The 27,797-nt window shown below is 33.8% G+C and overlaps 2 protein-coding genes across 2 annotated transcripts; one reads left to right on the forward strand and one right to left on the reverse strand.

Moving 5' to 3' along the window:
* Window positions 1–1,232: 1,232 nt before the first annotated feature.
* On the reverse strand, window positions 1,233–8,929 carry LOC132548795 (NEDD8-conjugating enzyme Ubc12). The gene is made up of 5 exons (XM_060212692.1): window positions 8,755–8,929; window positions 6,689–6,783; window positions 5,051–5,193; window positions 4,214–4,277; window positions 1,233–3,294 (listed from the first exon to the last, which is right to left on the reverse strand). The coding sequence occupies exons 1-5, from the start codon at window positions 8,861–8,863 to the stop codon at window positions 3,154–3,156; spliced, it is 552 nt and encodes a 183-aa protein (XP_060068675.1). The 5' UTR covers window positions 8,864–8,929; the 3' UTR covers window positions 1,233–3,153.
* A 2,664-nt stretch (window positions 8,930–11,593) lies between these two features.
* Window positions 11,594–24,515, forward strand: LOC132548773 (xylosyl- and glucuronyltransferase LARGE1-like). Its single transcript, XM_060212671.1, has 20 exons — window positions 11,594–11,666; window positions 13,007–13,092; window positions 13,300–13,394; window positions 13,933–14,044; window positions 14,680–14,800; window positions 15,725–15,896; window positions 16,260–16,294; window positions 16,735–16,830; window positions 17,143–17,226; window positions 17,638–17,715; window positions 18,784–18,915; window positions 19,078–19,203; window positions 19,441–19,602; window positions 19,773–20,081; window positions 20,855–21,010; window positions 21,181–21,287; window positions 21,839–21,911; window positions 22,181–22,305; window positions 23,312–23,410; window positions 23,716–24,515. Exons 3-20 carry the CDS (start codon window positions 13,301–13,303, stop codon window positions 23,801–23,803), a joined length of 2,169 nt encoding a protein of 722 aa, XP_060068654.1. The 5' UTR covers window positions 11,594–11,666; window positions 13,007–13,092; window position 13,300; the 3' UTR covers window positions 23,804–24,515.
* The last annotated feature ends 3,282 nt before the right edge of the window (window positions 24,516–27,797 follow it).

Consider the following 27,797-nt stretch of genomic DNA (forward strand, 5'->3'; position numbering starts at 1 on the left):
CTAGCTGCAATATACCACTCGGCTAGAGAACTTCTCTTTAGCTGGATTGGTTGAGCCTAAGACTAGTAAGCCAGGGGTCACGGGTTCGATTCCTAACCGAGGCATTAAGATGAAAAATTACCTCTATTACATATAAAAAGTTAAAAAAAACAGTGTTTATTATCACATGCTTTAACAAAAAATGAAATCTTGGTTGTATTTTATTGTTTTGTAGGAAGAAATTTTGAAACCTATGATTTGACACCCAGCTGTTTTGTGTGGTACAAATTAAAGTAGAAATGTCAAAATTCTGATAAGTTAAAATGTTAATGCACTGTGTATACAGATCTTTGTTATCAAGCTTCTGGATTTGCAATGAGAAATCAATGGTCAGAATGACTGTAAAATCTCATCTTAAAATTGTTACAGTACCTTCACAGGGTAAGGGGTTTACTTAAGTAGTGCTGTTTCCCTGTCTTTATGGATCTTTTCTGTTTAGTAAATTAATCAAAGTTTTCCAGTTAAGTACTATTAATTTCCACAGCTGCAGTCACTTCACAATGAAGGTGTATCCCCTTTAGCTCAGTTGGTCCAAAGTTATATGATTAGCTAATTTGTAGTGACATCTTTCATCCTTCTGTAAACTTTTGCATTGGAGCAACAAGACTGTTCTTTTCTGTAGCACTATTTGCAATGTCAGTTGAAAGGGCCTTGATACCAAAGTGTATATGAATGAGTGAACATACCATGGACTGTGTGCACAATGTTAGGCATCACTCCTTCGTCTGAAATCATATTCAAAGCAATTTTTTCCTTTTATATACATGTAGGTCTAAGGTCAAAATGTAAGTCAGAGTGACCTACTTTGATGCACACATACTGCCTCACCAAAGTCACCTATACCCAAGGTATAAAGTTCCAGTAAAAGGAAGTGTGGGTGACAAAGCTTTGACAAGATAGTGGGAGGAAGAATGGACAGAAATTGCAAAAGTATAGCCCCCACCCCCTCCTGTCTACAACATCAGTTCCTGTTGGGGGACTACAGCCAGGTTTGGGGCTGAATTAAGAATCATCATGAGTTGTTTGCTTGTAATGCATTTCAGTGCTTGATTATAGCAGAATCACTTATTCTGTTATAAAACTAACTTCAACAATCACACATTCTGTTATAAAATTAACTCCAACAATCACACATTCTGTTATAAAACTAACTCCAGCACCGATGAAATTCATGGAATAAAACCAACAAAGTGTCACATTTTAAACAATATTTTAATACCATTAGATAGTCTTTTTTAAACTTTCAATACAATGCATCTATTGTAACTACACATATCTTGGCAGAAGAAAAGGGTGGACTTTTGGGTTCATTACCCTCAAGTTTCAGAATCAAAATTAATCTGTAAAGAAAATCAAGTGTACATGGTACATTAAGTACACCTTAATAGTGATGAGGGGTTTATATTAGATTTTTTTTATGAAAAATGCATACTACCAGCAGTAGTATTTTAAAATGAACACTACCCCTTGGGATATAAATTATTATAGCAATACTCAATGCAAACTTACATGTTCTTAGAACAGAAACATGAAGGTTTATCGTGTAAATATATCCTTGTATGTTTATAAATAATGGTAGGTTCTTTTATGTCCTATCTTTAATGTAATTTGCTGGTGTTTGATACATTCATATTTTTTCCACATCAAATCAGTTCTATAACCAAAGACAATGTACAAAAACTTACCACATAACTATTCCAAAGTGATGCTGCCAAGTCTTGTACAGTATTCATCCAAATAATTCAAATTGAGAGTTACATTATACATGTATGTTTCATGAGGAAAAGACTTGCACATTTTATACATGGAGTACTATTCTGTAATTTGTAGTAAATGTTGAGCAGCTTTATTTGTCCTGATTTACACTAAGAGTCCTGTGCAGTGTGCTTGCAGTGTTGTACACCTCTGTGATAGGATAATTTACTATGTATCCATTCCATCATCAATAGGTCATTAAGTTACTAGTGAAATCAGCCAATCAAAATCCAGCAGATAGTTGATGATCTTAAAATAACACATTTCTGGAGATATTTACATAATCAATTGTGTAGGAAATATCCATATCTTTTCTAGATACATCTTATAATTATTCGTTATACATAACTACAGTGATGAACTATTTCTGAGGCACCAAACAGGCATACTGATACATACAATTTACATACTAATCATGTGTGCATACAGATCAGAATGTTGGAACAAAGAAATGGGGCCCAGGCCATTTATCACACTACATTAATTTAAATATCTTGGAAACAAGCATGGAATACACTAGGGCTGCATTCGAGTAACCTGGTTGAAATGGTTCAGGTGGTCTAGAATTATTCCACTATGGACCAATGCACTTGTGCCGGATGTTGGACCTCATATATGTAAAGCTCAAAATGCACATTTTCAGAATTTCCTGTCATGCATGAATCTATTAACTAAAAATTAAGATACAATCCATTTCACACATACTTTATAGCACAATGCTTCCACAAATGTGTGAGTCCACTGACCCTTCTTTTTATGTTGCAATTCTAAAAGGTAATGATATTCAGCAAGTTAGTTTCAGACAGGTATAGCTGGACCCCAAATATTCAGCAGTCCAGCCTCAGTTCTGATCTGTACCTGGCGTTTTTCTTGCAGGTTCGATCAACCAGTCCTATTGTTTCAAATGCTTACGCGAAAGCGCCCTAATATTCAACAAGCTGTTTTTAAACAAGGATTTGACATACACATGTTAATTCATATATAGGCATCTGTTGCTGGATCCCTATATATGAAAGTGAACAAGTGTTAGCAATACCATTTATAAATCAACAATTCTAAAATGAAGCACTTGTCAGCTTCAGCTTAATATAGATGAGACCTGACTAACCACTACAGTGTATATTCCACGACTTGTGAAACAACAGTGATCACTCACTCACCTCCCGACACTGGTCGAGAGCCACACACAGCCTGTAAACAACCTGTTGATACAAACATCACACATGTACCATGTCTTAATCTCAGACTGTCACAGCACTTATATTTTAAAAACATGTCTGTCAAATTAATCCAAATGTCCATGCGTCTGTGTGTCCATATGCCTTCATATATATATTTTTGTTTTGAGATAACCTGATCTTATTTTAAACATCTATCAAAGTACACAGATCCTATATAACCTCCACGCATAGACTTGGACACATTCTGCTCAAACAGTCTGCGGTTGTTCTGGAGTACCTCAGCTGCTTCCTTGTTTAGAGGATCTTCAGGATTGGGTTCCTGTCATGACACATCACATTTAAGTCAGTATCATATATAAAGAAAAAATGAAGAAAAAATATTCAAAGAAGTACAACAGGAAATTGCATGTACCAGTGTCGATAAAAGATTAATTTCAAGATGCCCCATGAGCCTTATTGTAGATCTGATTATAAAAAATAGCTGTACTGATAGTGGGAACAATTATAGAATGATTCAAATCATCCTAAATTTTAACGGTCAATGTAACAAACACAAAATTTCTTCATTTCAGTTTTACGACATACCCACATTTAAATTTGGATTTTGGTTTGAACTGAAAAATAATAAAACTTTGCCTGGACCATCTCAGGCAAGTTTGAGCAATATTGCATATATGGAATTTGAGAAAAAGTTTGAAAAAGGTGTTGTTCATAAAAACCATGATTGTAAAGTCATTTTATGAAATGGTCACCATGACTGCCATGTTGAAGATTTGACAAGGCTGAAAAATAAAAATTTGCTTATTTCCTTTCCTTAACATCTCCATCAATGGTGACAATGGCAGCCATATTAGATTTCTGACTAACACTAACATCTTAAAATTATTCAAGGAAAGTTTGCACTAAATCCCACAAGTGACTTTAGGAAAACCATGATTGTGCATTCATGTCATAAAATGGCTGCCATGATAACCATCTCGAAATTGAGATTTGACCAAATAATAACACTCTGTTACCTTCCTATCCTCAACATCCTCACCAATTTTCAGCTCCATGATACCAGTTTTCCTATCATGAATGTGTACTGCACATTGCAGATTACTGAATGATCATGTACACATGTAGTTACTACTAATCCTACAACATATAATTTGTATCTGTAGTCCTGAAATCCTGTAACAGCAACATACATATCCATAACATCTCTATACATTTTTTGAACGAATGAAAATACTTACTAGAAACAAATACTGTAGTCCGTATACTATTGAGTTGACTGTTAACACCGGCTTCCAATCCTCTCTGTATTAAACAGACATTCAAATTTATAAGATTACATATCAAAAACAACAAAACAAAGAAACATGAAATATTACACCATTTCTAACCCTCATTAATAGGTTTTCCAGTAACTCTGCCACATGTTTACTATAACCTAATGTTGTTATGTGTAACTATTTAAAAACTGAACAAACTGTTTTGGTTTTTTTTATATCATTTTGTCAAAGTTTTGCTGGAAAATATCATACTATGTATGTTAGGTCTTTCTACAATACTCTTGTCATTTATATTGGCCATAAATGCCATAACAATGTATATATAAATGTATATTCCTTACATATTTTTGCCATCTATGCAGATAATAACTTGATTTAAACTATCAAAGTATATATATGTTATTCATTGCTGACGGTGAAATCCTTCAAATGGAACAGATATTTTGATGTTGTAGTCACTTTCTTCTGCTGGCTAGCCAGTATGGAGACAATGAATGGTGAAAGTAAGTTATACATGATAATGAAGTGAACTGATGCATATACGTTTATCCCCCTTCTACAGCACACATCCCACTATAATAGTCTGTGATAGATAAGTCATTAGATCACAGCCTGATGTGACCTCAAGTAAAAATCCTACATTTGTGGTCCAATGCTCCATACCAATGGGTTTTTTTTTGTTCCTCAGGAAACATCCATTTGTAAAATTTGATCAATTTGTCAACTCGTTAAGAAGTAACTGTCCATAAGGAATAATCTTTGGTAGCAAAATCAATTTTCAGAATTTGAATGCCTTACCTTAAAATGTTGAGACACACATTTCCCTCTAGGTCTATATTTGGATGGTAGACCATGGTTTCACACTTTACTTTGGGTGGATCATGAGGGTAGCCCTGGCCAACTTTAAAACTGAACACAAATCGTCCAGCTCTGTAAAATCCCTAAAACAAAGACAAAATTCACATGAGCTATAATCTGTCATTGTTGTTAGGGAATTCTTATAATTTTGATAACTGCACAGGAGGACTTTATTCAGTTTTTTTCTTTTTACGTGAACAAGATACCTGGGATATCTAATAACTACAGGTGTGTTACTTGTAAAACTTGTAGACTGGATGAAGTAAACTCTCCTCAACCTTTAACACCAAAAATTTGATGACCAATCAGAGCAAGACCGTTTATAATCATGAATGGGTTAAGTTGCAGTTTTATAATTTTGTAATTGAAAGAAATTTCTTCCTATACCATGAAACTTCCATCCTTCCATTGGTCTTGCTCACTCGCAAGCATTTAGCAAAGTGTTTATCACTGCATCTCCTAACTCTAATTCTGACATCACTATTATGCAGATAAAATTGTGATTCTTCTATGAGTAGCATACATTTTCATTGGTGAATCAGCAATCTCTGATGTTGCCTTGTCCACATGATTCAGTTTAAAAGGTAATGCTGCATCAATATATTACCACAAACTGGTCTGTGAGCTTTTAATCCACTTACATATAAGTGTCAGTAGATGGTTCTTACAGAAACTTGTCTCCTGTGAATTTCAATGGTTTTCCTTGGAATTTTTGTTGCCAATTGAAACCAATTACAGAGATGTTGGAGACAGACATACTAGTCCTGCCATGCCGTTGTTACCCACTGTCTGCCAGGACATGATCTATCACTTAATAAGAGGCCTAGGGGCCTTAACAGTCATCTGACTACAAATACTTCCAGTAGGGAGAGGGGTTATTTTTTCTACTTCGAATGAAATCTTAATAATAAGCTGTCTTCCAATGCAAATGGTAGTTTTGGTGAGGAGTCGGTAACTGTAACAAGTGTTACCTATTTTTTGACGGTAAAGTTGGAGCTCAATACAACTGGTGAAACTTGAGAAGAAGTTTGAAATACATGTTGCACAGGAAAACCATGATTGCGCAATCACATTTTAAAATGACCTCCCTGGCTGCTGAGTCAAAGTTTTCAAAAAATAACAACACTTTGTTGGCTACCTTTTCGTAAACATTCATACCAATTTTAGCTCAATGGCACCAGTGGAAGTGGAGAAGTTCAAAATATGTTTTTCCAGATGGCAGTCATCTTCGATTTCAGACATACCCGAAGAATAACCACACTTGGTCAAGACCATCTCAGAATCATTTCATGCAAGTTTGGGCTCAATCCCACTAGTGAAACTTGGGAAGAAGTTTGAAATAGGTGTTGCACCGTAAAACCATGATTGTGCAATCATATTACAAAATGGCCTCTCTGGCTGCCCTATTGAAGTTTTGACAATGCTCATAATGCATTTTCATTGGTGCTTAGTATAACCAATAATTTTATCCATTTCTCTACAGTGAACTTAATATATGATTTATAATGGTATGCTTCTATGCTGTAATAAAAATTATACAAATATTCAAGAGGAACATCATTTATAGTGAAATCTTACCTCATCTGGGCAAATATTTAATTTGAAGTTTAAAAGATCATCTGAGTCGGGAAAATCTACTTGACATGTCTTTGGTAAATTCAATTCATTGATGTCTGAAAAGAAACATAAACACAGTTCACCTGACTTGTTTGCAATGAACATGTCAATAATAAATTTGTTTATTCAGTACTATTAAAATAACCTTATCTATTTTTAGAATGACATCATAAACAAAATGAATGCATTTTTTCACATAAATAATGACAATAAGATTTATATATATATATTCAACTGTACTTGGCAATTGAATTATTGGTACACAAATTATTCAACATCATTGAATAGTAGCATACATTTTGATGTTGTTCCAATGCCAAATATATGCAGAGAAGTGAAGGGTGTTGATGACTGAGAGCAAGCATGTAGCTGGGTTAGATCAGTTGGTTATAACATCAACTTTGATTCCAATTTTACCCAAATATGAATTTTAAGGAAGCCTGTGCTCATGTTAGTTGAAAACAAAAAACAAATCTTCTGATTTTTTTTCTTCTCTCAAACAAGGCAAGAATACAAACAAACTTGGAAATCCTGGAAAATGTACTGCCCTACTGGGACTCAAATTTCTTCTTCTCATGGTAAACACTAAACCGATCGACAAAAATAAAAATTCTCACTTGTACTTGGACTCTCAATGTATACATTTGATATATGCCCTTTTTCACATCTTCACTCAACGACAACCAGAGCCCATTTTATATTGCTATAACAACACCTCAGGGTCTCCTGTAGCTTACAATTTTAGTGATTAATGTCACCAAAACTAGAAAAGAAAAATGTTGGGGCTTGAACTTACTGTCTCTCACTCTTAAGGCCCTCCTGCTCGAAAATCTGAATCCCCACTAGCTATAGTAGACTCGTCCACTGATATGTACTTTCTACTTTAAAGAGAGTATGTGTATTGTTCATCACTTATGACCTTAGTGCTGATGTCAAAATGTCCATAGCAGTTACCATGGATTTCATATTGACTTGTGTTCTTTGTGTATCAGCTATTAAAACGAACATAGCAAGACAATCATCTATGTTCATATTTAAATGACATGAACTGACACATCATAACAAGTACTTTGAAAAAGATCCAGTCAATGTGTCTGCAGAGTGATGTGAGAAACAAAGACTGTATCGGTAAAAAAGCAAAACTCAAACACAAAAAGAAATGCTCCAACTTAAAAGACAGAAATCTGTTTTTGAAAACATGTACATTGAACCATTAGTAGGGAATACATTTCAAGCACATATATCTTTAGACTCACAAGTATATGGAGACACTATCTAAGTGGCTCAGAATTTGTAGATAGTACCTGACAAGTTAGTTCTTGGTATCCATATGAAATCTTCATATTGATTACCAATGTCACCTGTTAGCAGCTATAAACACATGTAGATATAGAGTGCCACACTTAATGTTATCTTGAATCGAACCCCGGACGGCTTGGTGAAAGGCGAGTGAGTTACCACTGCGCTACCCGACCACCTGCTAAATGCTTCAACTGCATATATTGCAATAATTAGTTTTAAGTAAATTAAATAATGTTCTTAAGTATAACCAGTAATTATCCAGTAGAACTAAGCTACACAGATACTGATAGCTTCATACTTCAGTCTAGACATATAAGGCCTATTCAATGGCAGACTACAAAATTTTGTCCATATGTTTATCAAGACAATAACTAAGTCTGAAATTGAAGCGTCTTTCCTGAAAGTGTCACAACACACCAAGGTTCATTTCTTAAACATTCATGAAGGTGACCAGAACTTTGCATATAGCCGGATATGTGAGTCTATTACACATTCTACATTGTTTACATTTTTAGAGATAATACTATCTCTCATGGTGATAATGTTGAATTATTGACTGGGTTTTGTTGTTGTATTCTATCATATTTATATGTTGGAGATTATATCAATAGATCATTTACATAACAACATGTCTATGTTTAGACAAAAGCATCTGCCATCACGAACCGGATAAGAAATAGATCTACTGCGTTTCGGATCCATTAATGAAATCTAGTTTTCGTTACCTTTTTGTATTCTTAACTGGGCTGCAGACGCTTTCTTTTGGCTTCCGGATTTCTCACTGACGTCTACGCCGTCTTTTTTCTGTTGTTTTAGAGAAAATAACTTAATCATTGTCACTTTTTTATATCCACTCAAAGTCAATTCACACACACTGCAGCGATGCAATCCTCAAAATTATGTCCACTCTGTCTGTTAGCCTTAAGTGAGACCGGAAATAATGATAAAGTAACATCTAAAACGTAAAAAAGAAAACCGGCTAAAATCTTCCGGAGATGATATGTAAATATATTTCTTCTGTGTAATTGTATCAGCTGGTATGTTGACATTTCCCCTCTTCATAATGAGATTTTTTTTCTGTCGACACCGTCTCTTTTTACCTCTTCAACACGCATTCCATATTGCATCACCTACGACTGTAATCGTAAGAAAAAATTGCGGATTACATAAAGTTACAGATCTTGAAATGATAATAGATTTATTAAAAATTCAAGTTAGATAAACAGCTACTTCATTTGCGCATTAACGTTAGATCTATGTTAAAATATCATTTGTTTAACAATGTACTTATTTGATTACAAGCAACTTTTTATATTTAAAAAAAAATCACTAATTCTTATAGACAAATGTCAAAATTTCGCATACCTAGCCCCCTGATCAGCCTGACCAGCATGTCATTTTCTAATGCAAAAAAACACTCCTTTTTTTCTTCTTCCTTTTTTTTTCCAGAAAATGTCTACATTATAATTTTAGAAAAGAACCTCTTAGTTATTATTTTTTTACGGATACTTTCTTGTTTTATGCGTTATTAATATCATGACATCGGACGTATATATTCCCTTACTACAAATACATACACTTACATGTGTATTGCAAACCTAGCATACCTTATCTCTACCACCATGAATAGAATACTCTTTTTCCAAGCCTTACGATAAACGTCGTTACGGTGTTATTTTCATGACTGGTGTTTTAGGGTTTTTAAAGAAAAATATACAACACAAAGGTTCAAGAAATGAGAACTGATGAAGACTATGAACAGGTTTTAGGTTTTCTAGTCGCAAACGTGATCCGATTTTGATTAACGCATTTCAAGTTTGTGAGATATGAACATTGACTTTTTCATGCCCTGAATTTTGGAGGGTTTCGAGGAATTATACTAATAATATGATAATTGTAATAATAATAAATAATGACAAAAATAATAATAATTGACTTTATGTATTCTTGATAACTTCATTTTGAGCAATATGTTTGCTTACATATAGTCAATAAGATAATACACAATATTACAATAAAATTACAACATACATATCACAGGCAAGTAAAATATAGGACAGTGAGATATCATTCCATATAGAATTTATTTGCAGATTTCTTAAAAGCTACAAAAGAAACAGAATTTCTCACAACGGGTAGAGGTGGACGGCATATGGTGTTACCCATATTCCTTCGTCCCGTCGCGACCTACGTATCCCATCGCGTCTCCTCCGAATCCAATATAAACACTCTTGCAACTTCATACTTGAACATGTTTGTAAAAAAAAATAATAAAGATAAAAATAAAACAAAACAAACTGATTTTACTGTTTAAACCAATGCATTTTGTTTCAATTGTAAACTTAGCCTGGAGATAATTCAGTAAGGATTTTTTTATATATATACTGTACATTCTGCTGTTAACAATTTATTTGGACTGTTTTACTGCATGTAGCATTACTTATTAGAATTTTTTTTATTAGAAGCAATTGTGTTAGGCAAGTTTCATTATCGTATCATCAGTTACCTTATTGTGTCAGTGTTTCCCGTTGTTAATGAAACATAAAATCCAACTTAGAATAGCCAACTTTTGTCATTTCATCAGACTAGACAAAGAACAAAAAATCCCTGCGGTTATTTCGTACCTATTAACAATTTTTCGTTAAATGTTACATTTTTCTTTATTTAGTTCTATCATAGTGAAATGACGATCAAAATAATGATATAAAGAAAGGGCACAGACATTTTGAATGGTTTTGTTTTTATTAATTTCTCCTCCTTCTTTGTCTCCTACACCTCCTCCTCCTCCTCTTCCTCCTCCTTCTCCTCCTCCTCCTCATCATCATCATCATCATCATCATCATCATCATCATCATCATCATCATCATCATCATCATCATCATCATTTCAATTTCAATATCCTTTTGCTCTGAAAAAATGACAATTAACCTAACTCCAAGAATCCGTTTGAAAAAAAAAACCAAACAAACAAATAAAAAAACCTCAACCATATTCACGGATAATTGTACGTCTATAGATGTACGAATGGTTTGTACGGTGTATTTCCGGTCCTACCTAAGGCTGGGTGTCTAACAAACAATCACAGTCTAGTTTCCTTTTGTTGAAGTTCTTCCTGTAGTGCTACTAAATGACACAAAGGAAAATGCATTGAACAACCCAAAATATCAAAACAAAACAAAACAAACAAAAAATCGTATGGTATATAAGTATTTCGAGTACAGCAGCTACTACACAGTTTACGAAGGATTTACGTCATATTTTTTCGAGCAAATAAGCAATGTTTCTACGTGTATGTTGCAATAAAACATTTGAATCCCCTGTCTTTTAATCAAATAACAGAATATAAACTAAAGCAGGATTGTATAAAAGAAAGTATGATATTTGAAATAAATATGTAAAAATACGTCTTTCTTTCACCTATCTATCATTTTAATCAGTTTCTTAACATGAAGTTGGTGACGTTAAAACAGCTAATTATGTTTCTCGCGTTTTATTTAGTATACCTTACGCAACATTTCTGATTTCTTTTTTCAGAAGATTTCCACTTTTTGTCAACAGTTTCAACAATCACGTTTATCCTCTCAGATGACCATGTTGAAAATCCTGGGACCGACTGACGTGTCCTTCATATGGTTTTGTTAGTGTAATCGTATTATAATACTTAAATATGCCGTCTTGTATTAAGGAGATGCACAGCAAAAAATAATCACTGAAATTCCCAGTTCAGGAATTAGCTAGTTAACCGATGCTGGATTATTATCAGTTGACCTCATATGGTAGTGCCTTTTATCCCGGCCTCAATTTGTAACAAATCGAAAGATATTTTATAGCTTTTCATGTGCTAATGCTTAGTTTAAGCTGAAGTCAGTTATAAGTCTCGGACAACAGACAATGTCCAACTGATTGAGGTAGCAGAGAATGGATGATCTGTGAAATGTTGTTTCGGCCCCATCCGTTAACTCGTTCAGGGATAGACTGAACAAATTCTTGAAAAAAATCACCGTCGAAAATTTCTACAATATGTTCTTTAGCATTAAGTTCTTCAAGCTCTCTTTAGAGACATACCGGGAGAGTTAATGCCCATCCCTCTTATACTGTAAATAGAGTGAACTGATGTGTACAATTTGCTTGAAGTTATTTAATGGGAATTGCTTTTACATCTACACTGTGTACACTTACAGCTTGAAGGTTTTAGATGTAAAAAGGATAAGGATTGAAAAATCTAAATCAAGGAAATGGATCCAAACTAGTAAAGGAAATTACTGTGTACACTTACAGCTTGAAGGTTTTAGATGTAAAAAGGATAAGGATTGAAAAATCTAAATCAAGGAAATGGATCCAAACTAGTAAAGGAAATTACTTAAGTGTGTCCTTACATGTCTGGATTTGGATTTCATCAACTCAAAACAGTGATCCAGTGGGATTCAGTGACTGATCACATTTTAGGATAATTTTCACCTTTGAATATACAGGTCCCCTAATTAATTCTGACTAGTAGGCATCTTAAATAGTAGGCACCCACCTTGGGGGCGAGCGCTTGTTAGCATCAGGTCCATTGGCACATTTTCTATTGCTGTCACCTTGACCAGGTTTTTTCCTGATTCCTTCCTGTGATAGATTTGATGATGTTAAGCATTTCAGATATAAGTTACATAAGATTTAGAAAGTTTATTAAAGGTAAAGACCCTGGGTTGTCTTCAGGCATGAATATTTGGAACTTTGCTAATTTCAACGAGTGAGGATTTTTCATGTTCAGGCAGTGTATGGTATATGTGTTGAGAGCAAGGGGTCAATAGTATAGTCTTACAATATTTTGATTATTTGCAAGGTCTTAAAATGTATTTGTATATTAATTTATTTGATCAGAATCTGATTGTGTACATACAATATTTTGTTGATTTTTAAGGTTTCAAATTTTATTTGTATTTTATTGGTAATTTATTAGATCAGAATCTGATTGTGTATTTACAATTTTAGAGTAAGGACAGTCAGGATGACAGATCCTATTCTCACGTGTTCCTTGATTAATGTTTGACTTCTACTGACCAGGAGTGAAAAAACAGGTACACGTATATTGTCTATATTACAGATCACTTTGAAACAAAACAATTGAAGATTCATTATTTGATCAGACTTAACCGATATTTCATTTCAAGTTGAAAAAATAACACCCACAAAAAAAATCCCATAAATTTATTAAGATAAATAAATCATTTCTTCTATGATACTTGCTTTTCGTATCACAATGACATCAATACAACCTTTTGTAGGATGATTCGTGTCAAAAGAAGGAACCTGATACTGTTGGTTGTGATTGGGGCTTTCCCTACAGGTCTCCTGGTCTATTTAGCCTTCTCATCAGATGGTAAGCTCTGTTACTACTTGCAATCTTTGTGTGTGTGACTGCATCTGAAAAATTGAGATCTTTCAAACACATGAAAAAATTTAAGATAAAATGCATGATGAGCAGTATATGAAATAACTTACTGTTATAAGTGTATAAATTCTTATATGACACTGACGTGTAGAAAGATTAACTATTGGAGTATCAAATAGGTTTTATATGATCTTTAAAGAGAACAGCAGTGAAAAAGATAATAAGTAATCTTACAGTAAACAATATTGATTTCTAGCTTGAAAACTACAATCTTTAACTATTCAATGTGTATTGTAACAGCTTAAGAGAATGGGCTGAAATGCTGTTAAATGGCTTGCTTCTCTTTGCAGCAGTTTAATTTAAACAATGGCTCATACTCCAGTAGTGATCTAGGTCTTTTATAGTGTTTATGACTGAAGTTCATTGGTATGGCTGGAAAATAATTCACGATGAAAGATACAGTTTGTCTTCATGGAAATGGTATTTTGTAGTGGAAAATGCAACGTTTATCCTGAATCTTTTTCAGATATGTTACCATCACAGATGAATACATTGGACATACATCAGGTGGAGTCCCGATTTTCACAAATGTTACGGGAACTTGACAAGGAGAATAAGGCTGTCAACAAAGAACTCAGGTAAAGCAGAGTCATTGAGATGTCAAAGTATTGCCTCAAAATTAAAGATGGAAGTAAAACTTTCACTGGTCAATGATACTCCAGAATACAAGTTCACATACTAAAAAATTGTTGTGTGTATAAAAAAAGATTCAAAGGTGCTATTCGCTTGTGTGTCCTTTCTACAATCTTTCAGATAGCAGGTGGTAGACCCTGCTAGTGGACTTTATTTCCTCAACCTGCATGCCACATTTTAATTCATTCAAATAATGGCACAGATCAGAATATACCAATGTACTTGATGATGTTCTAAAATTATTTGATGTATGAAAATTAGGAAATTGATTTCATTATGGGGCTGCTACACCTCCCCGTCTAGATTTTGACTTTTCTTTCGATCACTTTAAATTTTCCTTAGTCGCCCCCTTAGCTTCAAAATTTAAGCCCTTAGCATCACTGATGAGTCCTACAAGGAAGAAACAGCTGTATGATGCTGTATCTAACTCTAAATCATTAAGAGGTGCTGTTCACTTGTGTGTCTTTTGTACAATCTCTTAGTTAAGATTGCCAGGAAATTTTTATTTAAGTGAACAAACATAAAGATTTTGACTTTTGTTTTACTGTTACATACAAATTGTTTGGTTCTGTAATTTAAGCTTAACCAGGAGCCAGCTGTTGAGTCTACAGATGAGTATGGCTGCCCAAAATGACAGCAGGATGAGTAACAACACTAGAGTACGATGTAAAAACCCTCAACCTGAAGTTCCCAAATGTGAGGTAAGATATCTGTCCTCAGACTACATGTTGTAGGGTAAGCTAAGTGTAAAACTGGATGTAGTGTAAATGTGAAATATCACAGGCCTGGTTCATTTACAATTATAGAGAAAATAAAGGATTCTCAACATTCAGGAACACTAGTTGTAGTTTATTTTTGGACTAATTCATTGCTTAGCGGTTGAAACATGTCAATGAATTAGTCCATAAATGAACTACAACAAGTGTTCCTGGATGTTGAGAATCCTTTCTTTTTGGCTTATGTTGAGCACATTGTAAGGAGCTCTACAGAATACCTCTGGTATCCTGTCAGGAACCTAGCCACAATCTTAGACATAGTGTGTTGGTTCTTCAGTATTGTTTTCTCTTGATTTACATCTATTGTGATGAGTAGGGTCAGTAACACAATTCACCTCTCTCTAATCATTTTAATGACATTTTGCTGATAGAACCAGGTTAATGAACGGATGTATATGAACATGTGTGTGATTATTATTCACTTTTTAGATTTTGTGGCATGAATAGAATCTGATTACATAAACAATTAATGAAAACTTCTGTAAGTAAATTGGTATATCTATCACAAGGCTTTCCTATACAAATACGTATGTTCAGAAACAACAGGTAATTCATATCAAAACTCATATACAACTATAATGATGTACATATATATGGTATGTGTTCCATATGGGAGATATGTCGGGTAAAATCATTATACCTTCACTACGCAGATTACCCCACACACATACCAGGTACATCCGACATTAGTATCGCATAATTTTCACTCAGCATAAGTTACTTCAGTGTGGACAACAGATACGGTATATCTCGTATTTACAGTGAACCAAGCTCAGTTTATGAATACAAATTATTACCCAGCAGATACCTGAAAGAACATACAGGTGACTATTATTTTCCATTTTGCAGGTGATTCATGTCGCTATTGTCTGTGCAAAAAATAATGCCACACGACAGGTTGTGACATTAATCAAAAGTATCCTGTTCTATCGCAAGAATCCTCTGCACTTCCATTTCATCTCTGACAACATCGCCCAACTCATCCTCCTGTATCTGTTTGAGACATGGAATGTAGCTGAAGGTAGGAAGGAGATATTTCTTTGTAGACTATTTATAACTACACTTATTTATAAATTTGTTCATTAAGCAGAACTGAAAATCATATGTCCGAATATATCTAATTAACTTTAATTATAAATTAAGGTTTCAGTTGTGTTTAATTTGATAATCCCTGTAATTTCTGTAGGTAGCCTAAAAATAATGAGAGTTTTGAAAGCAAAATTGAAATTCACATTCGCGTAATTTTTGTACACATGGCCGACATCTGAAGAGTTCTTTCTATAAATTTTTACAATTGTATAGTTAATGTGAAGTGCAGTTGTCTGATAAGAAAATCTGATGTTGCATATTATAGGAAAGAACATTACATTTTTGATATTTGTAGTGGAAGTGAGTTTTTACCCTGCCAGCAGTATAGAGGTATGTGTATGTAAAGGTTCCATTTGATAATTTCTGCTCTGCATTGAATTTGAAAAGAATGACCTGGTTGTAATTAAGACCAGCGTTATAATTCTGAAGTAATGAGTAAAATTTCGATTTGCTGCATTCCCATTTTTGAGCTGAATTTCATAACATAAGCATTAGTCCTGACAGTTCATAGCTATGTATATGGTGAACTTAAAACAAATTGATAGAAAAGATAAGACTGTTGTCATCAGTCAGTTTGATTAGATAAACTAGGATTGTTATTTATGAGGAGCAACAGATCTACTGATCCTACTTTGTTTTCTGATGAACCTTGATATAGGTCTTCTGAGGACTCAACATGTGCTTGTCTGTCATGATTTATACATGAAATATCACCTTCAAACTATGTCTACATAAATCAGTAGTGTTTGCTTCCAATACTTTGTTGTCAGAATGATGTGTCCTGGATCCAAAACAAGCATTACTCTGGCGTGTTTGGGTTGATGAAGCTGACACTGCCTAAAACACTACCTCAAAGTCTACAAAAGGTAAGATGCTGGCTTACACAAACTTATATCTTATGGTTATTGTGTTGTTGTGGTAAATTTGAGTCCTGTGCAGATTTTAATATTGTATACAAATCTTTCCTTTAGCTTATCTTCTTGGTTTTATGTCTTTGCGGAAAACAAATAAGTTATTTTTTTGTTATCTATACTTACATTTAGAAAATGCATGAAACTTGACATTGATATAAATTGTTTCACCAGAAGATTTAAGCATTAAAATTGATTTATATATATGGTTAACTTTCATTAATGGACACATTTAAAGATATAAATGTAGAGATTTTGATTTTCCAGGTCATTGTTCTAGACACGGATGTCACCTTTGCTACAGATATAGCAGAACTTTGGAAAATATTTCAAGTGTTAAAAGGCAAAAAGGTATACAAAACATTTAATACTTATATGTCTAATGTTTAACAAACATTTAATACTTGAATGTCTATTGTATAACAAACATTTAATACTTATATGTCTAATATATAACAAACATTTAATACTTATATGTCTATTGTATAACAAACATTTCCTTGATCCAAGGGAAATATTTTAAACTACAAACACATATTTCCTAGTTCACAGAGTTCAATATGATATATTCTTGCTTCAAATATTTTATAAGAACACTATAAATGTGAGATAAGAAATACTTACTTCATTTGGTGATATAAAGTGTTGGACAGTTTTAAGTGACACTGAATACTGAGAGCATTGGTTTTACACATGTTTGATTCCATTATTTGATGTTAAGATTGTGTTTTGTATGAAACAATAGTTATTTCTCTATTACAGGCTATAGGTTTAGTAGAGAACCAGAGTGACTGGTACTTAGGAAAACTATGGAAGAATCATCGACCTTGGCCAGCTCTGGTAAACTGTAGCACTAGGATAATATTTTATGATGTCCCCCCACCTTCCTTTTTATTTATTTTTGAACATACTGTATTAATTTTGAAGACAATGATTGAGTCACTCATAACTTGAAACCAGTAGCATTTCACCTTAACCAGAAACGTTCTGATAAATGTGACCAATTATTTAGGCTGAATTATTTTATTCAAATCTGAATATCAAGTTAGACCACACAAAATAATGATTTCACAATCTTTGATTTGCCTCTCTACATGGACAGAATCCATAAGCTTACTCACTTAGGAAGAAGCTCAAATCTAAGACAAAAAGCAAGGTATTTCATTGAAATGAAAGAGGAAGGAAGGCAAGAGTATTTAGGAAATAGGGAGAAAGTGCTGATCACATATGATGAATAGAAGTGGCAGATCATTTTTTATTTGAAACAGCATCTCCAAGAAGGGGAGGCAAATAGATTGTCAAGTTTCACAGAGTGTTCCATCATTAGTTACATTCAAATTGACAGGATAGTACTACAATGTGTTACATCCAGATTGACAGGGTGTTCCCCTATTAGTCACTTTCAAATTGACAGGGTGTTCCCACATTAGTCACTTTCAAATTGACAGGGTGGTACTACATTATTCATTTTTAATTCTGCAGCATATCTCTATGTTTATCACTTTCAATTCTACTGGAAGTTCCCATATCTGTTGCATGCACTTTTGCAAGATACTCCTAGGTTAGTCATCTCCAATTTCTGTACGATACTTCTACATTACTCAGTATAACTATCACAAAACAGCATCATTGGTAGGGACTGTAAGTAAAGGCCTTGAACTTTCTTGTTATACCATATTACATATTATGTTGTTTGCCTGCAAAAATCTGTCGTTCACTGTGAGTGTTATAACAAGACAGTTGAATACTTAGCAATCTATTACTGATATAAACAAGGACTTAGTTTTATACTGCAGAACTTACACAACCCAGTCTTTATCAAGTTATACCTCTTTGATTTCATTTTGTATGTATAGCCAAAGAGTTTGAAGGTTTCATGTGAACATTTATTGTGTGTTGTTGTTCTAGGGACGTGGGTTCAACACTGGAGTAATTCTACTTGACCTACATATCTTGCGACAGCTGGACTGGACTAATCTGTGGCGGTCAGTAGCTGAGAAAGAACTGTTGACCATGCATTACACATCTCTGGCTGACCAGGTATATCTAGTGTTCTTAAGTAATCCTCAATTCCAAACATTTGTGTTTATGTGTGTATAGATACGCACTATAGTCGTATATATAGCAAAACTTCAATACGTGATACATATAAAAGTAAACACTTAATTGTATGTGAAAAGTTTTGTATTGTTTTGTTGTTAGGACATTTTCAATGCTGTCCTGAAGCAGAATGAGTACCTTCTGTATCATCTCCCTTGTCAATGGAACGTCCAGCTGAGTGATAACACACGCAGTGAACAATGCTACAGTGACATTTCTGACCTCAAGGTAAGTTTCCTTGTCAACTGTTAGCGGAATATCTATTTTAAAATCTTGTGTAATATCAATTTAAAGAAGTCAGAGTGGACAGTCTATTAAAAAAGCTTATATCTTTGAAAATGTGTATATTAAAAAGCTTATATCTATGAAAATGTGTAGCTTATTTTTCAAATAAACGTTATTTGTGATAATGATTCTATGTTATGTAGTAAATTTGTAGATATATAGTTATGTTCAATCTTCTAGATCATTCACTGGAATTCACCGAAGAAATTAAAAGTGAAGAACAAACATGTGGAATTCTTCCGTAATCTATACCTGACCTTTCAAGAATATGATGCCAATTTGCTGCGAAATCGATTGTTTGGCTGCGGAACAACTAGTGCTGTAAATCCAATGCAGGAACAGGTGACTATAACTGTAATGGTTGATTTTCTGTAAGATTGAATACCTCATGAACATTAACAAAACATTTTGAAGTGAAGTCACAATGATAAGCAAAAGATTGGAAAATATGTGAAGGTCATACACGAGAAACAAATTGTCAGTGTTTTCTTTCAACGTTGATGTTTTCACAGCTGAATCAAATCAGTGAAGATGACGAGTGTTATGACTTCAGTCGAGAGCGTGTTATGGTGCATCGTACCCATTTGTACTATATTGACTATGAGTATGAACCAGTGGAAAATGATGTCACACTGGTCACACAGCTAAGTATGGATCGACTACAGATGCTGGAGACAATCTGTAAACACTGGGAGGGTCCCATCAGTCTGGCACTGTACATCTCTGACGCTGAGGCCCAGCAATTCCTTAGATATGCCCAGGGCTCAGAGATCCTTATGAAGAGGAAAAACATTGGCTACCATGTTGTGTTCAGGGATGGGGTAGGTTACTTTGTAGCACACAAGAAAGATAATAGCAGAAATATGATATAAGCAAAAATCTCAGTAAAATAGCTTTAGTGAATCCTGACGTGAAGGATAACCTGTCGTATCAGATACTGTTCATGAATTCTAGAGATCAGATGTATTATATTAAGTAAGGAAGTTTGTTAAAAAGAATATATCTACTTATCAAATCTAATGATTAGGTCTATCATCATTCTGGTAAAATTATTTTTTATCATTTATCTCATTTAAATTCTTTGAATTTCCAAGTAATGACTTCTGAATCTACTCAGGACTTCGCAAGGATGATGCCAAACACAACTATGTGTTGTTTGGTTCTTTTGATAATGACTGGTAAACTATGTTACTATATCTTTTAAACATAACTAATTTTTCACAGAAATTCTGCAATGTCTTAATGGTTTTTCTTGTTTTTCAGCTTAATTACTAAAATATATATTTGTATTTGTAAGTTGTATTGTCTGTATTGGTTTAATCAATGATGTGGGTGGTTTGATGGTGTAGTGGTAACACTCTCGCCTTTCAACAAAGTGTCTTAGGTTCAATTTCGAAGAGGGATGTGAAAACGTTTGGGGTCACTTACCTGACAATGTCAGTTTTTCTGGTACTCCGGTTTCCTCCTACAGTAAGATGCCTCATGCATTTACATACAGGCCAACAAGAGTGATTACTAGAGGCTTAATTAAAGCTTGTTTCGCAATATAAAGTTTGTATTTATATTTAACCTATGATAATTCTTAATTTTTTAGCAATACTATCCGGTCAACTACCTGCGGAATGTAGCCTTGAAGCAAGTGCGCACACCTTTTGTATTTTTGTCTGACATTGACTTCCTCCCTGTGCATGACATGTATGAAAACCTCAAGAGGACAGTAGTAACAATGGATTTAGCAAACTCCAAAAAGGTACATCTTCTGACACAACTGTAGTAATTTTCATTGGTATAGAGTAGCAAGAGATAATTATAAGTGCAAACTATGGTGTTTTCATTTTCACTTCAATTTCGTAAGATTTAATTTATTTTAAATGTCATTATAGACCCTAGTCTTACAGGATACATTAAAATCGTTTTCAGGCTCTGATAGTACCTGCTTTTGAGACACCACGATACAGAATAGACTTTCCAAAGTCTAAAGCTGAGCTTTTGTCCAGTCTTGACATGGGTGACCTCTACACATTTAGGTAAACATGTTCTGTGTGTTAATGTCTGTTTAATGTACACTTTGGACCTGTTTATATCTATGTTTTTGTGATGGAAGATATTTGTCTTTCTTGGTGAGTTTGACTGTGTTAATTGAAACTTTATTCTGTTGTTTACTATTGTGTAAGCAGTAGGTTGTCAACTTATGTATGGGTATGTGCTGATATGTTGCATTCTAATAATGTATTACAGTACTAAGATATTCATTGTATTCAAGAATTTTGGCTGCAATCCAGTCATCGCTTTCCTTCTTTCACATTTAAACTTGTCATTTCGGAACATTATTATAGATAACATTAAATAGCAGAACATCAATCTGTGAAATATATATCCTAATACACATGTAATGAGCTGTTCGTTAGTCAATCTAGGTGTTATCTGTTAGAGTAAAACACCTACTTCTATTGTTTTCTGATGATTTTTGTGATCACTTTCAAAATATAACTTGTTATAGATTTGGCTTAGTCTGTATGCAGAACACCATTCCACTTGTTAAATTGCTGGTAATTAATTTTTTGTTTGTCTGTTACAGATATCATGTATGGCCTAAAGGGCACTATCCCACTAACTACGCCAAGTGGAGAACCGCAACCACACCATATACTGTAAGTACATAATATAGGATGTCATTCTGTGTTTTAGTCTGGGTATCAGATTGTGTGTTTGAGTCTGGTTATCAGATTGTGTGTTTTAGTCTGGGTATCAGTCTGTGTGTTGTAGTCTGGATATCAGATTGTGTGTTTGAGTCTGGTTATCAGTCTGTGTGTTTTAGTCTGGATATCAGTATGTGTATATTACAGAGATCTGAAGTGTGTTGGTTTGCTCACTCTGCAGGTGTCGACAGTTTTACTGTTTATTTTTGCTTTGTATATAGGTCAGCTGGGAGGCAGATTTTGAGCCATACATTGTGGTTGGAAGGGATGTACCATTGTTTGATCAGAGGTTTGTAGGATTTGGATGGAATAAAGTTTCCCACACCATGGAGCTGGACCTAGTGGGGTAAGATGCTCTGGCTGCTGTTTTACAGTGATATCTAAATTGTCAAATGCTTATGTCACATATCGTTTTTGTCTACAAATTTTGTTTGTGACTACTTCTTAGGATAATGAGTATCACATCCTTTACCTAGTCAATGTATACTTATTACCCTTCCTACACAGTATCATTTTGTCCAGCGGATATCATGTGCACTTAAATATGTCACATAAACAAACCAAACCATACCTTCAAGTACCTCTGGTGATAGTGAAGTGTTGCATATTTATATTATGTTGCATGTTCATATAAAGATATATACATAAAAAGATAAAGAGTTATGGCCCTTTGTTTATGTTTTATTTGTGTGTGTGTGGGAGGGAGTAATCTTTAGCAGGTTTTCAAACTGTATGAAAAGGTTTAAAATGAAATAGCTTTAATGAGTTAAACGAGATGAAATGTTGTTTTAAGGTTCCAATGTCAAGGTTAAGAACTTTGTTACTATTTAAAGAAGTCATTAGAATATTGATACTTTTATACTTAGGAACACGGGTATTCATGTCTTACTGACAGTTTCTGAGTTTGACTAAAGTTTGGTTTGAGGTGAGGTGCTGTGTAGACTTCTTTCAATTTCACAGCTGACATCATTCTGCAACAGAGACAGTTTATCATTAAGGAATTACACATCTATAGATAGCTATTATACTTTATATTTGACTGGCTTTAACACCATTCTGATGCATTAAATGAACAGCTCACACAAATATTTGTTTTTTTCTTTCAAACATTTGTGATTCCATCATGACATCTTGTGCTGCTAGATATCAATACCTCGTGTGAACTAACAGAACCTTTTTTTACCAAGAAGACAATAAATAATCAATGTTTTATGTTTATTGTTTTCTAATAAAATTTCAACAATACAGAAAAAAAGCGAAATAAATAATAAAAAATATTGTGAATAGTCTGTGTGACCTACACATTGTATATATAAGCATTATGATAGTACACATGGATGTGTCCATTGTAGGTACGAGTTTGTTGTGCTTCCCAGTGCCTTTATCATCCACATGCCTCATGCTCCAAGTTTTGATATTGCAAAATTTAGATCCAGCTCTTTATACAGACAGTAAGTAGACATGTAATCATTTTGATGGAGTCATAACAGATATTTCTGTACTTTTTTTCAAAGATCACTAATACATGGAAACTATATTTCTACATAATCTACATGAGTTAATTTCATAGAATTGTCATTTAAAAATAAATATGGTATGAAAATGTATTACAGGCAGTGATAAGTCATTTCTTCTCTATCATATTGTATTTGTTGGTTATATACTAAGTTTATGATATCAAAAATGAATGTCATAGGTTCAGAATTAACTTTTGAAATCAGTGATGTTAATCTTGGTCTGTTTCAATATTTTACAGCTGTTTGAAGGTTTTAAAGAGAGAGTTTCATAGAGACTTATCACGTAAGCATGGACTGAAGGCCCTGAAATATCTGACAGCAGACTGAACTGAAGGATTTGTCAATCTTCCTCCTAGCCACAACCTTCATTACCTGTTTATATCTGTAGTATCCTTCCAACTGTCAACATCATCCCCATTATTGACGAGAATGTTAATCCAAGATTTGATTTCCATTCTGGAGATGATATAATTTTCGTTCTCATTAGGGATGTAAAAGTCACACCTGAAGGAAAATTTTTGGTGTCTTCATTGGATATGTTCAAATATATGTATTTTTGAAAAGAAAAACAATCAAAAAGCATTAGAAACACATTGGTGCTACATATACCAATTAGTTAACAGGGCACCACACTATTGTTATCTGGGTATCTCATGATTATATGCATTTGTCACATGATAATATCTGGATGTCACATGATTATGTATCTGGATGTCACATGATGATGTATGTCACATACGGTTGTGTCCGAGTGTCCCATGGTTGTTATCAGAATCAAATATTAATGTTACACATGGTTACTGGTAATGCGTTTTGTCAAAATAATCTAGATAAAACATGTTTATTATCTAGATGTTACTCAGTTAATGTAAGCCAAAGATATTATTATCATTTAAGATTTAAATATGCCTACTTTCTACATTTTTTTGCCATAATTTTTGGAATTAAAACATTGCAGTATTGGAATGGAGAAAATTTGACACTTTTTAATTGTCTTTTTAATAATGATATGGTTATTTTCAAAAGCCCAGATCAGAGATTAAGTTTGTGAAAAGATTTATATTTTTTTATGTTGGTGATGATTTTACACCACATCTCATCTTTCATTGTCTTCTTTCTGATTTTTGATGATGATATAAAATGTAATATATGTACATTAAGTGTTCAGCAGAGTCCAACAAAAGAAATGCACTGAGATTTTTACATACAATTTTTGTTATTTCATACTTTTAAATGATACCATTAATTTCACGAGTTTCTTTCTCTTGAATTGAAAATTGTAAAGCAATGTTATTTACAAAGAAATCTGCCAAATTGTTTGTGAATTTGTGAGTTTAGAATTGATAGTAACTTCGGATCTCTATGAAGAATCTCCCAAAAGGAAAGCTTGAAATGGTCTGATGGACCAAAGTGATGATACTTTCATTTAAAGAAGGATCAATACTAAATGAGGGAATGATAAATGATATTCTTTTCAAAGACAGGAAGGCAAGATTAACTGAATATCAGTACCAGAGTGCTGTAGTTCATATTCTTCAGTTTTCACATCATGCTGACATAATATATTTGTATATTGGAGATTCATAGTATGTCTGCGACGCCAAATTTGAAAATTTTTTTCATATATTTATTAAGATTTTGTTGTCACAGATTTGACATTTGTTTTTGCTTGGCATGCCTAAATCATGTAAAGAGGGAAATTTTAGGGTTCCAGCATTGGTTCATTTGATACTGAGCTTTCATTACATTTTAAATGCTGTGTTTGAAAACTGGTTTTATATGTACGTACATTTATAAGTATTTCAATATAATCTTAGATATGAATTCTGAAATGTACCATTTCCTGTTGATGTCATTTGATTAGAACACTGAATTAGTGACTACTGCATAAAGTTTGCTTCCAAATTTGTCTGTATAGGAACTGATTTTTGAATGGTTGCTGAGTCACCAAGGGGAAAAAAAGGATGGGGTTACAATTGTCAAATTTATTAGATATGACTGGTCCAAACTTTTCTACAGCTTTCGAAGTTTATGCTTATAATTCTACTTTTTTGTGGGGTGGGGGTGGGGATTGAGGAGTAAAAATGATTTTTTAAAAATTGGCTTCATAGCAAAAGAAATTGTCTTTAAGATCACTCTGTTGTTGTATTGAGGAGTTTAACAGTTGTCCTTCAAAGACTACATGAAATATATTGACTAAATCATTGCATTTGTGAATGTGGTTTCAGGATAAGTGAAAAAAAACTTTCATTAGCTCCAAGGGCAGAACTGAATTTATGATGGTGTTCATATGAGAAAATGTATTTGAGTGTTTTTGTGATAAATATTTAATGCCCAGTTACTCAAATTGAGTAAGAGTATAAAGGTGGATTGAGAGTGTGTAATGGTAAATGAAATGTTAGATATCATCTACATCAGTTTATCTGCTCTATATGTGTAAAAGTGTTTCGTCGGATGTGTATGCATGTAACGGTATATCATTTAGGTTTGACCATCGGGAGGGATCCTTTTCGTGAACTGTTGAACATAATAAAGGGACTAAAACACTAACAAAACTCTACATTTGGTGTCCCAGTGATGAAATCCATTGGTGTAGATATTGTAGTTATCCCTGTGGCAGACTATTTCGACTGAAATGATATGAAACTTCCTTTTGGTTCATTCCACCTCAAGAGCTTTTTGCCACTTTTCTGAAAAACATTAATGAAATTGTACCGGAATGTATTATTGCAAGGCAGAGTGCTAATGACTTTTCAGTTAGTAGATGGTATGTAAGTGTATTATGACATTACAGTCCATATGTAATATTTTAGTAATATAACTTTCTACCTTACAGGTGAGGTGGTTGTCTCAAATGCTATTCTAAACCTTTAGCTTTTTTGTTCTGTGAACAAAATGGTTTTGTCAGGGACCTGAGAAGTAGTCACAGGTGTGTTTTGGACATATCCTGACACTTTGATCACATTTTCTCAGGATAAGGGGTGCAATGCCAACATTCATTAAAATGGACAACCCTCTATTGTGTTCATTTAGTAAACATACGTAAACACGTCAGGATAGGTCTAAATACATCTGTAACAAGTTGTAAGGTCACTGTGGAATCATAAGTGGTTATTTGTTGGGTTCTAATTGAGGAGTAAGAAATCTATGTGTTTGATGTAGCATTTCGTGCCATCATGATGCAAATTAGATTCTGTAAAGTTACATATATGTATAAAGTTATTTATATAATGAATAAAATCAGAGATAAATAAATGCTTTTTTTTTTAACTTCATTGCAGTAGAACTATGAAATGACCTGGTACATTTATTTCCAACTTTTAAGGTGAAGGACTGGTTGTATGGAAATTATTTTGAGTGACACACAGTGAGAAGGATTTTTTACATTGACTGTAAACTGCTGTTTACTAATTTAAGGCTGTCAGTGTCAGTCTTCTATATGTCGATATATGGTCACTGGTATATCAATTTAGGGACACTTCAAATCTATACATTATCTATCTATTGACTGTAAGTGCTTATTTGTTTGTTTTTGCAAGGGACAAATTATCTAGCACTGATAATTTTCACAGTCACACTGTAAATATTCAGGGAATATCGTCTTTATATTTGAAATAATTACTTGTAGTAGAAGATAATCACCATAAAAATAATATAAAGATTTCCCCCAGAAAAAGTACAATTAGAGTAAGATAAGGATTTTCTGAAGGGTAAGTACGATGACTGATTAATAGGTTGTTAGCCTTGCACTGAAGACATTAAGCAGGGATGTCCTTTTTCAGCTCTATTATTTCCTGACTGTTTAAGGCTTTGTACCAAAAGACTTGTGTCATTTGGTCAGTTTATGACGAAGAGATAAACATTGCTGAAAGAGCAGTGATTCAATATATATATATAAGAAAGGTATAGCACCTAAGGGTATCTCTACTGATATAGTAACAACACTAGGGAATTATGTCATTTCGTATGCTAAAGTGAAAAGGTGGGTCGCGGGATTTAAGCGTAGCAGGCAAAGCCTAGGGGATAGCCTCCATCATGGAAGGCCTATCTCCTTAACAACCCCAGAAACGGTCAATAAAGGCCATGATATTGTTATGGCTGACAGGAAAGAGTACATTCCATTCTTACGAAAGATCTTGCAATGACAAAGCTCTCCACCCGTTGGGAGCACACCAGGCGGACTTTGTCGCGTGCTAATCTGAACCTTTCATAGACAGATCCTACTAGCTTTCTGCACAGATTTGTGACTAAGGATGAAACATGAGTCCATCATTTCATCAAAAGAGACCAAACAACAGACTAAACCATAGAAGTACTTTGT

Source organism: Ylistrum balloti, unplaced genomic scaffold, assembly GCF_031769215.1.
Source record: "Ylistrum balloti isolate Yb309-2 unplaced genomic scaffold, AGI_CSIRO_Ybal_v1 Utg369618, whole genome shotgun sequence".
NCBI classification, from domain to species: domain Eukaryota; kingdom Metazoa; phylum Mollusca; class Bivalvia; order Pectinida; family Pectinidae; genus Ylistrum; species Ylistrum balloti.

Bases quoted from the DNA above. Each gene is read 5' to 3' on its own strand.
- LOC132548795 (XM_060212692.1), bottom strand. From the start codon at position 8,863: ATGATTAAGTTATTTTCTCTAAAACAACAGAAAAAAGACGGCGTAGAC. The intron at 6,784-8,754 runs GTAACGAAAACT...GTTTCTTTTCAG, and splicing joins CCAGTTAAGAATACAAAAAG to ACATCAATGAATTGAATTTA. The intron at 4,278-5,050 runs GTAAGGCATTCA...TGTTTAATACAG, and splicing joins GTGTGTCTCAACATTTTAAG to AGAGGATTGGAAGCCGGTGT.
- LOC132548773 (XM_060212671.1), top strand. From the start codon at position 13,301: ATGATTCGTGTCAAAAGAAGGAACCTGATACTGTTGGTTGTGATTGGG. The intron at 17,716-18,783 runs GTAAACTGTAGC...TTGTTGTTCTAG, and splicing joins ATCGACCTTGGCCAGCTCTG to GGACGTGGGTTCAACACTGG. The intron at 19,204-19,440 runs GTAAGTTTCCTT...TCAATCTTCTAG, and splicing joins GTGACATTTCTGACCTCAAG to ATCATTCACTGGAATTCACC.